This window comes from Marmota flaviventris, chromosome 4, assembly GCF_047511675.1.
Source record: "Marmota flaviventris isolate mMarFla1 chromosome 4, mMarFla1.hap1, whole genome shotgun sequence".
Taxonomy (NCBI): Eukaryota; Metazoa; Chordata; class Mammalia; order Rodentia; family Sciuridae; genus Marmota; species Marmota flaviventris.
The window spans coordinates 155,436,374-155,451,309 of record NC_092501.1 but is presented as its reverse complement, the minus strand read 5'-3'; the positions used below and the strand labels follow the sequence as shown (position 1 = coordinate 155,451,309).

Sequence of the window (14,936 nt, the reverse complement as noted above, 5' to 3'; positions counted from 1 at the left end):
CTCCTAATAATATGTACTATGATGGTGACCTTAATAAGGAATTCAGAGTGTGGGTTGTTTTATCCCCATTACTGGTCTCAAGGACATTGCTTAGGTTTTCTGTATTCATTTCCTGATCTGTATATATAAAATGTCCTCCTCTCTGGAGTCTTAAGAAAATTGCCAATTAATAAGTGTGGATTTATTTTCACTCCTTGGAGGAAGACATTACATTGTGTTTTATTATACTGCCATCTTTCTTTATAATCTAGGTCAATACTGTAACATCTTTGCATCCCTACATATATTTCTGCTAATGCATACCATTTCATAATTTAATATCTCAAATTGTATGTCAGCTGCATTTATATCAGTACTAAATTGATTTTGCAGCCACTAGTTTGTGTTTATATATGATTAAGCTAAATTCACATGATAAATTCTTCAAGTTCTTTCCTTTTCTTAAACATTTCTTTCAGACATTGGCTTTTATGCTTTTTATTAAAGCAAGTAGAAAACAGTTCTCTGTACAGTCAACTCTTGATTATCATGCATTATCATTGTCTAGCTAATACAGACTTTGATGTTATTGATTTAGTACTTTTTTTATAGCCCTCACTATGTACCAGGCACTATTTTAAGAGCTGCACAAATATTAACAAGTTTAATCCTTACCACAACCTGTTGAGGTAGATGCGCTTATTATCCCAATCTACAGATGAGAAAACTGAAGTACAAAGAGGTCAAATAACTTGCCCAAGGTTACACAGCTAGTAAATGGTGGAGATGGGTTCTGACCAGCAGCCTGATCCCAGGCTCATGTTCATATTCATATTCATTTTCTGTGCTGCTGCCTCTGTCTATACAGGAAGCTCAGGAAACCTCACTCTCTATCAATAATTTCACCATTCTGACAACTTAGTCAAAATGACCATCATCTGTCCTGGTGCAAATCCTGCCTCCACTCTTTACTACCTGCTTGACTTTAGACAAGTTCTTTAGCCCTTCTGTGCCTCTATTTCCTTACCTGCAAAAAGGGTTTAATAATATACTTACTTTATATAGCTATTGAAGGATTAGATGGGATAATATGTGTAAAGTTCCTTGACTCGTGGCTGGCACATAGCAAGCAGACAATGAATGTTGTTGCCCTTCCAGAATCAAAAAAGACTTATAATTAAATAGAAACATTGTTAATACTCCCTAAAGGGGTATTAATAATACCTTCAGGGAAGGTAAATAATCAAAAGTTGACTGACTCTGCCCTCCTGCCAGCCTTGCTGTCTGACCACTGGGCAGTAATCCTGTGTTGTAATTCATGCAGGCTATGGCCACTCGGATGCAGATGTTCTCCATCAGTCGCTGCTGGAAGCCAACATTGCAACTGAGGTTTGCCTTACAGCTCTGGACACACTCTCTCTCTTTACACTGGCATTTAAGGTTAGTATTAAACAGCATTCCAGGTTAGAGTTTTACCTGTTTAATCCATTCAGCTTTTGCTGCTATAAGGCAGCCGTTTAATCCTTAGGTACCTTTAATGAAAGTGTTCCATGGTGGATGGCTTGAAATACCTGAAATGGAATAAAGCTTAACTGGTCCACATGTGCCAAGTGCTTGGAGAGGGTGAAGCAGTTCATTCTTGCCCAGAAACAAGTATTTACCCGAGAAAACTGGGCTCTCCTAGCCCCTCAGGATGATAAATACAGAACCCAGTAGGCATTACTATCATGAATGTCTTCACAATATATCCAAGTGTTATAGCAATTAAAATCAGATGTTTATAGAGAGGAACAATAAATATAAACTCATCTTTTTAAAATATTTTATTAATTTCTAAATTAAATGCTTAAAGTATTCCAGGAATAGAAAATCTTTTTTTTTCTTGTTTTTCAGTTTTAGCAAATAATATTCAAGTAGTTGGAGATGGACTTTTCACCCACTCTCTTATATTTAGGAACCTAACACTTCCCATTCTTGCTAAATGATTACTTCATTTCCAGCATAGGAAGAGGAAATTGAGTTAGTATTAATATCCTATGAATACCAAAACAGTATATTTCATTACAAGTTATTTGGGAAATATAACCAAAGTTGTTCTTTATCATGCTTTACTTATCTTTTCTACTTATAAAGCACATTTCTGTACTAAGAAAAGTAAAACTACTTTTTTTTTTTTTTGACATGTCACTTCATTATTATATACCCTTATTCTTTATTCTCACTCCTGTCCCCTATGAAATGTCATTACTGGGAACCCAGTTGAGAAATGAGCAAACACAGAGCACTGTGGAATTGAGAATGCGGGGGATCAGTGTCTTCTTACCTGGAGTCTGTGCTATAGTAATTCTCAAAATGTGGTCTCCAGGATGGCAGCAACTTGAGCTCCTGAGAAATTGTTGGAAATATAAATTCTCAGGCCCCAGCCCAGACCTACTCTGAGCATGAGACCCAAACCCCTCAGCTTAAGGACTACCACCATAATAGAACCATTGAAGAGGTTTTGAAACTTCTATTTTCTTTTGGATAGTTTTAATTTAAAAGCCTTAGTCATAGACAGTGGAGGGTCTACATGTGAATGTTCAGCCATGCACATGTGTGTCATTGCACCCTCTGCCTGGCCCACCTTGCAACAAGCAGGAAGCCTTGGAGGTCAGGGCTGGGGTGGAGCGGGCACACAGGCAGGAAGGGCACATGCAGCACAAGTGCATTGTGCATGGCACCCATGAAAGTGGTGACAGTTTCTTCATGGACTGCCTGTAATTCTTATCCAGCTTCTTTTCTGTTACCTGCTTAATATTTAGGAAGGTATTTGCCAGGGTTCCCAGATTTCCAAATGTCTGGTCACCTGGTAGGTTCTGACTCCCAAGAAAAAAATGGCATCTGACAGTTTCTGATGAAAGCTGGTCATGACATTTGTTACCTGACTGAACAGTCTTTGAGAAAAATACTTGATGTCTCTGGACCTAAAATTCCTCATGTGTAAGATTGAAAAATAGCATCTACCTCACAGAGCTGTTGTGAGTTTTGAGTGAGATGACCCTTGAAAGAGCCTTTCACATTACTGCTACATACCAGGTCCAGCTGACTTGAGCATGGATACAAAGACACCATGGGTTCTTAAGTCCCAGCCACTCGCCAGTTTTTCAGCCTTGAGCTAGATCTACTTGATATCTCAGTCCTGATTTCATTAGCTGAAATATGGCAGTTATACCTACTTTTTAAGGTTGAGGTTCAAATGTGAAGTTTACAAAAACATCCATCCTGGGACCAGAACATAGCAGGAGTTCAAGTGTTTGCTCTAGCTGGGCAGTAAGCACTAGTCTCATGTGGCTTCACTCCTCCCTGCCCTATGGTGATGGACCTGATTCCTAAGAGGCCCCAGAAAAGTTAAGATATAGAACTGAGGGGATCTCTGCCAGCATTCATGTGCCTATGTGCAAAAATGTGTGCTCTCTGAAGCTCAGCATGCCCATCAAGAGTGGGAAGATGAGCAAGTGTCTGGTGCAGTCTGGCATTGGCTTTTGAGCTCACATGGCTCAAACTCACAGGAATGTGAAGCCCACATACAGCAACCACTGGGATCTTCCTTGGCACATATTTGCTCAGCTGAGGCACATGTCGCAGCATCTCAGAAAGATCATGTATTAGTTAGGTTTTCATTACTGTGACCAAAACACCTCACAAAAATAACTTAGAGAAAGGAAAGTTTAGTTTGGCTCATGATTTAAGTGGTTCGGTACATGGTCACAGACTTCTTTGCTCTGGGCCTGAGGTAAGTCAGAGCATCACAGAGGAAGTCCTAGCAGAGAGAACCTGCTCAGTTCATGACAACTGGAAGCAGAGAGAAAAGGAAGAGCCCAGAGGACAAGATACAATCACAAGAGCACACCCCCAGTGATCTACATCCCCCAGCTACGTTCCTCCTGCCCACGGTTACTATCCAGCCAGTAGTCCTTTCAAATTATTAGTCCATCAAATGGATTAATTCCCTGCTTAGGTTATAGCTTTTATAATCTAATCATTTTGCCTGTTGCATTACACAGGAGCTTTTGAGGGATATCTCATATCCAAACCTTAGCAGATTTTTTTCTCACATTTTTTTGTTGTTCATAATGATGGAATTTATCTATATGCAGCACACAGTAAAACAATTTAATTTAGCCAGTATCACTCCCCAGTCCTCCCCCCGCTTCCTGCCTCCCACTCCTTGATCCTTTTCCTCTACTGATCTCCCTTTGATTTTTAGGAGATACACCCCACTTTTGTTTTCCTTTTTCCTCTCTAACATTTGCGCATGAGCGAAAACATACAACCCTTAACCTTCTGAGTTCAACTTATTTTGTTTAACATATTGGTCTCAAGTTCCACCCATTTTCCTGCAAATGACATTATTTCATTTTTCTTTATGGTTGAATAAAACTCCATTGTGAATACATATCACATTTTATTTATCCATTCATTCGTTGGTGGACACCTAGACTGATTCCATAGTTTGGCTATTGTGAATTGTGTTGCTATAAACATGGATATGCATGTTAGTAGGATAAATTTAATTCTTCAGGAGAAATACCAAGAAATGGTATAGTTGGGTCATATAGTTGGTTTTTTGAGGAGAACCTTAACATATTTTAACATTGAATTGGCTGACATAAGTATGTGCAAGAAAATCATCTTCTACAGATTAAGCCCTGTTAAACTGTCTCTCTTAATTGACCACATCTAATGAACTGCCAAAGACAACCCAGAAATCAATTTTTTAATAAGATTAAATGCTTTAAAAGATTTAAGTTCTGAATTCTGGTTGTTATTATTATATTAGCTTCCTGCTAATTGTTGAATGCCTCCTGCACCTCAGACATCATCTTCACAATAGCCCTGCCTAGTAGATCTCATTATCCCTCATTTTATAGTGAAGAAATTAAGGCTAAGACAGGTTAGGAAGTTTACCCAAGACCACTATACAGCTGGCCTGTCCAAAGACCTTATTCTCAACCAATCCAGGTGTGTGTGGGGGGGGGGGGGGCGTTGAGAAGAGTGACTATCAAAGTGTTTGAATGATCTCTCATACAGAGAAAAGAAGAAGAAAAGTACCAAGTACTTACCAGGTGCCAGGTATAGTACGGGACACTTACACATAGGTTATCTTATTTAATCCTAAAAGGGTGCATTTTGTAAACTGAGGTAGTCACATGTAGAAAGATGGTTCTTCTGTGACTGTCTTAGAATGTCTATTATTAACATAATCCCAAACTAAAGTAGATCTTTAAGTATTTTACAATATTGTTAGTGTTTTCACAGATTTAATATAAAAATGTATTTTTAGTTATCCCATTTAGCACCTTTTCTTAGTTTGAACTGCATAGTGAGAGCTAATACATAAGTATAAGGAGCAATAGAAACTAAGAGCAAGGCCCATGTAAATATTTGGAGTCTTGCTGGGTTGTTAGTAGTCTGGTTGAGACAACCTGAACTTGACCTACAAAGATGGACTAGGCTTAGGTTTTCACAGTGACTGTGGGACCTCTGCAACTGAAACAGCTCTTCTCCAAACTGAATTTCTTACAAGTTATTTTAAAAATCAATGTTTAAATAACAGTAATGCCCTATGCCTAGGAAGGACTTGTCTAAATTAACTTTGTTCCACATATCTCAGTTTGGTAACCAAGACTTAAGTTTGTTTTTCTCTGTGTTCCTGGATCTTGAGAATTACTGATATTGAGCATTTATTCCCTGAAAATGCCATTTCCTGGGTCAAACACCATAAGGGACTATGTTACAAAAATCAGACCTGAACCCACCAGACAATTCCTGGAGAGTTCGTCTCTACCTTATTGCTAGAAATAAGTCTTGGCATAATATTGTCCTGTTGTCTCATTTAATATCCTAAATGGAAATTTTCCATCCTCAGTAAGAGTCAAAATGTGATATGCTACATTGGTGTCTGTGATAATTTCTGAATTGGGAAGTTAATGGGGACATTTGTTTTTCCATTTCCCCCTGTGGACCTTTCCAAATGTTCAAAGATTTGTTTGCATTTAGTGTATATTACTTTCTAATGAAGGGAACAGCAACAGAGAGAAAAAGAGGTAAGAAAGGAAGGTAGCTGATAAACTGGGGAGGATGAAGATTCTTTATATAAGGGATTATTTGCATCTTAATGTATATTAATTTTAATTTCATTCTTTTTTTAAATATTTACTTTTTAGTTTGACACAATATCTTTATTTTATTCATTTATTTTTATGTGGTGCTGAGGATTGAACCCAGGGCCTCGCATGTGCTAGGCGAGCGCTCGGCCAATGAGCCACAACCCCAACCCCCTAATTTCATTCTTACCATTCTTGAAACCAAAAGGATTAAATCCTGAAAATGGAAAGCAAAGACCTTGACCAGAGAGTGGGTGGGGGAGAAATTTAATTGAAGTAGTAAGAACTTGGTGACAAGAACCAATTCAGATGGTGGGACTGCAAATTGGTACAGCCAGTTTGGAAAGCAGTATGGAGATTTCTTGGAAAGCTGGGAATGGAACCACCATTTGACCCAGCTATTCCCCTTCTCGGTCTATTCCCTAAAGACCTAAAAAGAGCATGCTACAGGGACACTGCTACATCGATGTTCATAGCAGCACAATTCACAATAGCAAGACTGTGGAACCAACCTAGATGCCCTTCAATAGACGAATGGATAAAAAAAATGTGGCATTTATACACAATGGAGTATTACTCTGCATTAACAAATGACAAAATCATAGAATTTGCAGGGAAATGGATGGCATTAGAGCAGATTATGCTAAGTGAAGCTAGCCTAAAAAACAAATGCCAAATGTCTTCTTTGATATAAGGAGAGTAACTAAGAACAGAGTAGGGACGAAGAGCATGAGAAGAAGATTAACATTAAACAGGGATGAGAGGTGGGAGGGTAAGGGAGAGAGAAGGGAAATTGCATGGAAATGGAAGGAGACCCTCAGGGTTATACAAAATTACATACAAGAGTAAGTGAGGGGAAAGGGAAAAATAATACAAGGGGGAGAAATGAATGACAGTAGAGGGGGTAGAGAGAGAAGAGGGGAGGGGAGGGGAGGGGAGGGGGGATAGTAGAGGATAGGAAAGGCAGCAGAACACAACAGACACTAGTATGGCAATATGTAAATCAATGGATGTGTAAATGATGTGATTCTGCAATCTGTATACGGGGTAAAAATGGGAGTTCATAACCCACTTGAATCAAAGTGTGAAATATGATATATCAAGAACTATGTGATGTTTTGAACAACCAACAATAAAAATTAAAAAAAAGAGAGATTAACAACAATAGCCAATAATAAAATAGAAAATTCCTCACAGTATCCTGTAATAACAGATATGTGATTGTTGTAAAAAAAAAAAGAACCAATTCAGAAAGCAGGACTCTGGGTCTTGGCCTCTTTCTTTCTTTCTTTTTCTTTTTTTTTTTTGCCAAGCTACAAACAAAGATTACTGAGAAAAATGAAAACTTACTTCCAGATTCACCCAAACTTTAATACACCCATAGTTAGGAAACTAATCTCAATGGGAAAAGCAATATTTCCAAACTAGGGCTCCCAGGGAAAATAGTGTTTACAGATGACACAACATGTAAGCATACCCCAAGGACTGGAATAATTTGTGTGTGTATGTGTGTGTGTGTGCGTACACGCGTGTGCACGCGCTCACGTACACGCAAATTGCTCCTCTTTCACATGATAGAATTCAGTATGATGCCTCAGAATTTTATGATATGAAAATCACTGTGAATGCCAAGTATCTTACCAATTGTGATATATCTGTACCTACTGGACCTACCTTAAAAAAAGTATTGTTTTCCTTGAGTCAGATTTTTTTAGTCAAAATTTCCCTCCAACAATAAATGAGGTTGATCTTGATGTGAAAGTAAGACTCCACCCATAATTTGCTATGCAGTAAAATTATTTAGATAAAAGTTACTTCTGTTCATTTTGCCAAATGGTTAGTTGGTTTGAGATAGCAGTCTCTTGAATTTTTTTCTTTACTACCATGTTTACTTACGTGTGCAGAATGTATATATGTATTGCACCCAGACACATACAGGTTTGTCTTATTTGAAACTCCATGCTGGCTTCTTGCTGAGCTATACCTTGCTGCTGTGTGTATTCAGCAACCAATAGAAGATTTAGCTAACCAGTTGTCCAGAGTGTGAATTTTTGACTGAGGAGAGGAAATTTTAAAGAATGATTGGCAACGATTAATTGTGGTCCTCTTTTTTTGTTTGATAAAATCTGTGAAGTGTTGAAATCCTCCCAGCTACCTCTTACTGAATTAGAGCAAGGATGTGTCAGATATTTTCCACCTTTGACCTTTACTTTTCACAGTAGCCTGGCAAGGTCAATCTTAGAGTCAGTGTTTTACAGATGAGAATGCTGGGGTTCAGTGTACCTGAGCAATCCATGCCCATGATAAGTGGAACCTGACCCCAAGCCTGTACATTTTCCACCTACCAAACTGTCTGATTCTTCCCAACAGAATGCCTGGGAAGCCTGGCTGGATGGGGGCCTCACTTTTAGAAGACCTTCTTCATATTTCTTACTTTAGCATTCTTTCCCCCACTCATTAGCTAGCACCTGTAGTAACACTCCTCTGTTGGAATTAAGACATTACAAACATTGCCTTTGTTTCAATTGCCAGTGTACAATAAAAATAAATAAATAAATAAATCGAAGCCAAATCAATACTAAGCAACAGTTTATTACAGTTTGCTGGGAAGTTTATCCTCAAAGCATAAATTTATTAATAGAGTTATTTGTCCCATAAGAGCATTCTATGCTTTCCTAGGAGACCCATAATAGAGATAATTTAAATTATAAGTTGTCTTGATTCTTGGACAATAGGTCTTTGAACCTGAAAATTATATGAAATCTCTTGGAGGTGCCAGTATGTCTCACTGATACCCCTGTCAATGTGTGTTTTAAGAACCAGCTCTTGGCAGATCACGGACATAATCCTCTCATGAAAAAAGTTTTTGACGTCTACCTGTGTTTTCTTCAAAAACATCAGTCTGAAACAGCTTTAAAAAATGTCTTCACTGCCTTAAGGTCATTAATTTATAAGGTAAGATAAATCTAAAATTTATTGGTGATACTCATAATTGAGGGTCAAAGTTTTCCTCCTTTGACCAGGAGTTGAAGGGACCGTTCCTCAAGGACTAACCGTGCTGTGCTCTGCCTGCTCCTTGTGTTCTGTCTAGTTTCCCTCGACGTTCTACGAGGGGAGGGCAGATATGTGTGCTGCTCTGTGCTATGAGATCCTCAAGTGCTGTAACTCCAAACTCAGCTCCATCCGGACCGAGGCCTCCCAGCTGCTCTACTTCTTAATGAGAAACAACTTCGACTACACTGGAAAGAAGTCCTTTGTCCGGACACACTTGCAAGTGCGTGTGGTTTAATTACCCAGTTGATTCTATTTTAGCAAGAAAACTTTGAGTATCGTATTGAACTATTTACTTCATCTGGCCCCAAAGTGGAAAACTGGGAAGTAACATTTACTGGATTGTTTATTTCATACTGTGCAGTAAGGTCCTGGCCCAGGATGTGTTTTTGTTGGTGACTTGATATTTAAATATGGATCAATATTGGACTACTGAAATTCCACTGAATCAAGATTAGAATCTATGTGAGGGGCTGGGGATGAGCTCAGTAGTAGAGCACTTGCCCAGCTGGCACAAGGCCCTGGGTTCAGTCCCTAGCACCAATACACACACACAGACACACCTATGTGAGGAAGCTTAGTAGTAAACATCTTAAGTAAGATACAAAAACCCAGAGTGGTTCTTTTCTGTCTTCCATCTACTAAAACATCTGCTATCTCTCCAGTATTAAGCACACATTTCTCTGAAAACCAGGCAAGATACTGAGATCAGTCTTAAGTATTTTTATATACTTTTTCTATAAGCAGAGCAGGAGTCCCTTCTCCATTTCTCAGTTATTCCTTTTTTGAAGCAGTATTTATTGTATACATACTGCATGCTAGAATTTATAGATATAATTACAAACAAAACAGAACCCTCTCCTGGCCTTCAGGGAGCCTTCAGTTGGGTGGAGGTCCTAGGCAAACTGAGACCTTACAGTGCAGTGTGGCCAATGCTGCTATGAAGAAGCTTGAGTGCACTGGAGGAGCATCTGTCTGGGGACCCTGAGAACTAGGGTGAAGCTTCCCAGAGGATGTAAAGGATATATGGGAGTGGTAGTTGAAGAACAGAGAGCATGTTCCAGCCATGGGTGTACCATAGGAATTTCTCACCTATCTAGGGAACTGGAGAAGTTCCTCTGTATGGAGCTTAGAATATGGGTTGAGAAGGATACATTGTTACATATCCAAATATTTGCATATTTGGAGGAATATTCTGGACCCTAGCATTCAGAACAAATCATGAGGATTTAGATCTCAGCTAGGGAAACCATTGTTAAATCTAGGAGGGAGAGGATGGTATTCTGGAGGAGGGAAGGTAAAATTGGAAGGAAGAATGGATTGAGTTGACAATACTTAGTGATTAGTTATACCCGGTATGGTGAAGAAAAAGGAGAAAATATGCTTGAGCTCAAGCAACTGAGGCATGGCAGCACTGTTCATAAACCACAAAAAGGCAGGTCCCCATTTCACTGTTAATGTGTACCTGTTCCAATAAAAACATTGCAAGGGACAGGTCACCTCTTGAATACATATAAACTCAAACCAAAGCCCAGAGAGGTAAATTACAAGTATTAGACCAGGATGCAAAGAAAAGACCACTGATTCCAATTAAAATCAAATTAAAGCAAGCTTATTATTTCGACTGGCCAGGCTGCCTCTCCTACCAAAAATCGTGGGAACAAGACAGCACTGCATCTTTCTTGCAGCCCAGCTTTATAGCCCAGAAAGTTACACAAAGCCGGGGGGGGGGGGGGGGGGGTTACAGATAACAAAACTCTGATGAGCATAACACAAAGGCTAGTTTATATTTTTGCTGGTCCCGACATCAAAATTTATGAAGGTCATTAGAGCCTCAGAGAGGGTTGTTATCTGGCCAGGGAAGGCCAAGATTTATGAGGTGTCACTAAAGTTTCAGAGAAGGCTGCTATGTGGTCAGAGAGAGCCCAGGCATGGGTGAGTTCAAGGCACGGGCAGGCATTCCAAGCAAGTTCAGAATTTGCAGTAATTTATAGTAAAGCCGAAATTAGCTTTTCATGTCTTTGTGGTGAGATGGCTCCCAATTTTAAGAAGAATCATCATAAGTTCTCCCTTTTTGCCAGAAAGTTTATAGGTAAGCGACTATCCAAGTGATGGGGGGTTGCTTCTCATTCTTCTGTGCTCCTCTGATTAGCATTTTGTTTTGCAAATGAAATTCTTAAGTTTATCCAGTGGGGAAAAAAGACTCGCTTCATTTCCCTCACTGGAGTGACACCTACCCCTTGCCCTGGCCTCATGTTCATCCTAACTGAACATAAAAACCTATCCTGGACAATCATCTGAAGGAAAATTGATTTGCTCATGTTTCCATGTCCTTAAGGTCATCATTTCTGTCAGCCAGCTGATTGCAGATGTGGTTGGCATCGGCGGAACCAGGTTCCAGCAGTCCTTGTCTATCATCAACAACTGTGCCAACAGTGACCGGCTCATCAAGGTGAGTGGCCCGGCCAGTTTTTACCTTTCAGCCCCAGGACATTGCCTCCTTGTCTGACATACATGCCAATAGGCAGAAAGTGGATGAAAGCTATGTGTCCTTCCTTGGCCCACCTTGTTTCAGCACACCAGCTTCTCCTCTGACGTGAAAGACTTGACCAAGAGGATCCGCACTGTCCTGATGGCCACAGCCCAGATGAAGGAGCATGAGAATGATCCGGAGATGCTGGTGGACCTCCAGTACAGCCTAGCCAAGTCCTATGCCAGCACCCCTGAGCTCAGGAAGACATGGCTTGACAGCATGGCTAGGATCCACGTCAAAAATGGGGACCTCTCTGAGGTAGGTAGCCCTGCAAGCCTCTTGACCGTGGTTTTCTAGTTGTGCCCTGTTCATTCAAAGAATCCAATTAAAACTGTAATACTTTAAATATATACTTTATTAGAGCAAGATGACTTAATAGTTACCTGAGCATATTGATAATTTAAAACAAATTGTTGGACTGGGATTGTAGCTCAGTGGTAGAGCGCTTGCTTACCATGTAAGTACTGAGTTTGATCCTCAGTACTAAATTAAAAAATAAATAATAAAAAAAAGATATTATGTCCATCTACAACTAAAAAAAAAGTATTTTAAAAACCCCTAGATTTGTAAGGGCTATTTCTATCACAAAAGAATGTTGAAAGCTCTTAGAATTATACATATTCATATAGTTGCTTGCTAATTAAAGAATACAACCAGTTTCTCTGCATCAGAACTCCTCCTCGATAGTTGTAAGTTTCAGCTATTTGACGATAAAACTAACTTTTCTTGTTGTGAGGTGATGATGGGGCATTACTCTTCTCTTCTGGATGCAGTAGATGTTTAAGGGTTCCTGCTGTGCAGAGTTGACGTATTTCAGCATTTAGACAGCATTACTGAGAGAAACAGACTTTTAATCTAAGAAAAGATGTTGCCTAATTCAGTGACATTGAACCAGTTTTTAAACCCCTCTATTCCTCAACAACATCATTTGTAAAATGGGAAATTAAGAAAAACAAGACTCTACACAAGTTCTGCATTCCCAAGTCTGTGCCTGTGACATTGGGCATGTCAGCAGTATTACAAAATTACTTGCTTTAACCTTGACACTTCTGTAACTATTTCAATTAGATTCTAAGACTGAAAAATTTATATACCTATTTTTGTGTATTTATTCAAGGAGTCCATTGTCCTAAATGTACATATAACATGACAGTTCTATATGACCATAAAATTGACCTAACCTGTTAGCCGTAATATAAGGAAATTGGTATTAGTAGTAATTTTTATTCCATTTTCAGAATTTTAGACTTTTAAAATGGTTTGTATGGCCCAAGTCTCTTCTTAAAAGAATTCTCTGAGCTGCAGTTGTTCCTCTGTGCATTACTTTTCTCCTGCTGCCATAACAAAGTACCACAAACTGGGTCACTAAAAACAAACGAAGTTCACACTCAAAGTTCTAGAGGCAAGAAGTTGGGGAACCACTCTCTGAGCATTCCAGGGGAGAATTTGTTCCTTGCCTTTCTCCTGGCTCTTGTGTTGCTGGATTCCTTGATGTTCTTGGACCCACAGCCATTCACTCTGCCTCTACTGTCAGGTGGCATCCTCCCTCACACATCTGTTTTCTTGTATCTCTTTTAATAACAGACACAGTCATAGAATTTAGGGCCCACCCAAGTAAAAGTGTGACCTCATTTTAATTAGTTACATTTGCAATAATTGTATTTTTAAAAAAAGACACCACTTTCTGAGGCTCCAGGAAGGTCATGAATTTGGGGAAGAAACTATCCAACCCATTGCACTCTGTAATAAGGGACTAATGCAGCTAATACACAGGATTTCTTGTGGCTCCTACCATGTCTAGTGTTGTGTACTTGCTCTGTAAGTCATCACATATTTGCACACCTGTTGTGTGCACTCTCTTGCTGTGCAATGTAGGAAGGGATACACCATGTCAGGTGTATCTCATGATTAGACAGAGTCATGACTCTTAACTGTATAACAGACTTTCCTCCACACATAATAGGCACAGATAAGAGTGCCTGTGACACTGATGATGGATATTTGCACACATGCACACATAGAGTCTGTGCAGGGCTGGGTTGGCCATCATAGATTGAGATCCCGGACTAGGGCACCACATAGTGATTGACAAGAACAGGGCCCCATGCATTAGAACCTGTCTGTGGCTTTACTCTCAACAGCTATCTTTGATTTTTAACAAATAGTTAGTTGTAGATGGACACAATTCCTTTATTTTATTTATTTATTTTTATGTGGTGCTGAGGATCAACCCCAATGTCTCATACTTGCTAGGCAAGCACTCTACCCCTGAGCCACAAAAACAGTCCCATTAAAAATCTTTGATTTTTATAACAACATGGCAATTCGGTGAAAGAATTTTTCCCCCTCTTTTACAGTAATTATTGTGTTGAATTAGATTTTTCTTTCTTGATGCTGAGGATTAAACCTAGGCATGCTGAGTATGTCCTGTGCCACTGAGCTACACTGAACTTACTACATTCAGAATGCCATTAGAAGCATGCTTTTCTTTTAACAGTCCTCTTTTTGCTTTAAAAGAAAAGATGCAGAAACCTTAAGTGTCAGGGGGAAAAATGCCATTTTTATCTTTTGTAGTAAAATGTTATAATTCTAAATAAAAATAAACCTTAGTAAATTTACTGCTGTTTGTCTCAATTCCCAATTAATTTCAAAATTTTAATTAATGTGAGTGCTATCTCTTTTTCATGGTAAAAGTTTGGCTATTAGAAACCCTGTTTGGGCCAGGAGCTGTGGCACACAGGAGACTGAGGCAAGAAGATAGCGAGTTTAAAGCCAGCCTCAGCAAAAGTGAGGCATTAAGCAACTCAGTGAGACCCTGTCTCTAAATAAAATACATAATAGGGCTGGGGATGTGGCTCGGTGATTGAGTGCCCTGAGTAAAAGAAAGAAACCCTGTTTAGTGCCTAGTATAAGTACATAGGTTCATTAGACATCCTGTTATAAACAGTCATTCTGAAATATGTCTTTATTACAGGCAGCAATGTGCTACGTCCATGTAACAGCATTGGTGGCAGAATATCTCACACGGAAGGGTAAGGAATGATTCCTGAATTGTTAAAAGAATAAAACAGTACAAAGTAGCAGAGACCAGTGAGAGCAGTTCAGGCAGATCTGGAGGTGGCAAGTTTGTGTGTATAGAAAGCATGCTCACTATTTTATTCCCTGACAGGACATTTGCTTGACTTGGTGGGCACAGCAGGAATGGCAGTGTTAAGAAAATTAGATGG

At 39.3% G+C, this 14,936-nt stretch overlaps 1 protein-coding gene across 17 annotated transcripts in view; it reads left to right on the top strand.

The window, feature by feature from the left end:
* The window catches only part of Dock9 (dedicator of cytokinesis 9), a 288,524-nt gene that overhangs the window by 239,358 nt on the left and 34,230 nt on the right, over positions 1–14,936 (top strand). For 12 of the 17 annotated variants that reach the window (XM_071611603.1, XM_071611604.1, XM_027938806.3 and 9 more), the window contains exons 39-44: positions 1,304–1,419; positions 8,943–9,080; positions 9,217–9,399; positions 11,515–11,628; positions 11,752–11,967; positions 14,684–14,741. In XM_071611603.1, coding sequence (XP_071467704.1) covers positions 1,304–1,419; positions 8,943–9,080; positions 9,217–9,399; positions 11,515–11,628; positions 11,752–11,967; positions 14,684–14,741 — 825 coding nt within the window. Of the gene's footprint in view, positions 1–1,303; positions 1,420–8,942; positions 9,081–9,216; positions 9,400–11,514; positions 11,629–11,751; positions 11,968–14,683; positions 14,742–14,936 lie in introns of those variants that run through there. The other 5 variants (XR_011707425.1, XM_071611613.1, XR_011707424.1 and 2 more) reach the window with 4 other exon arrangements.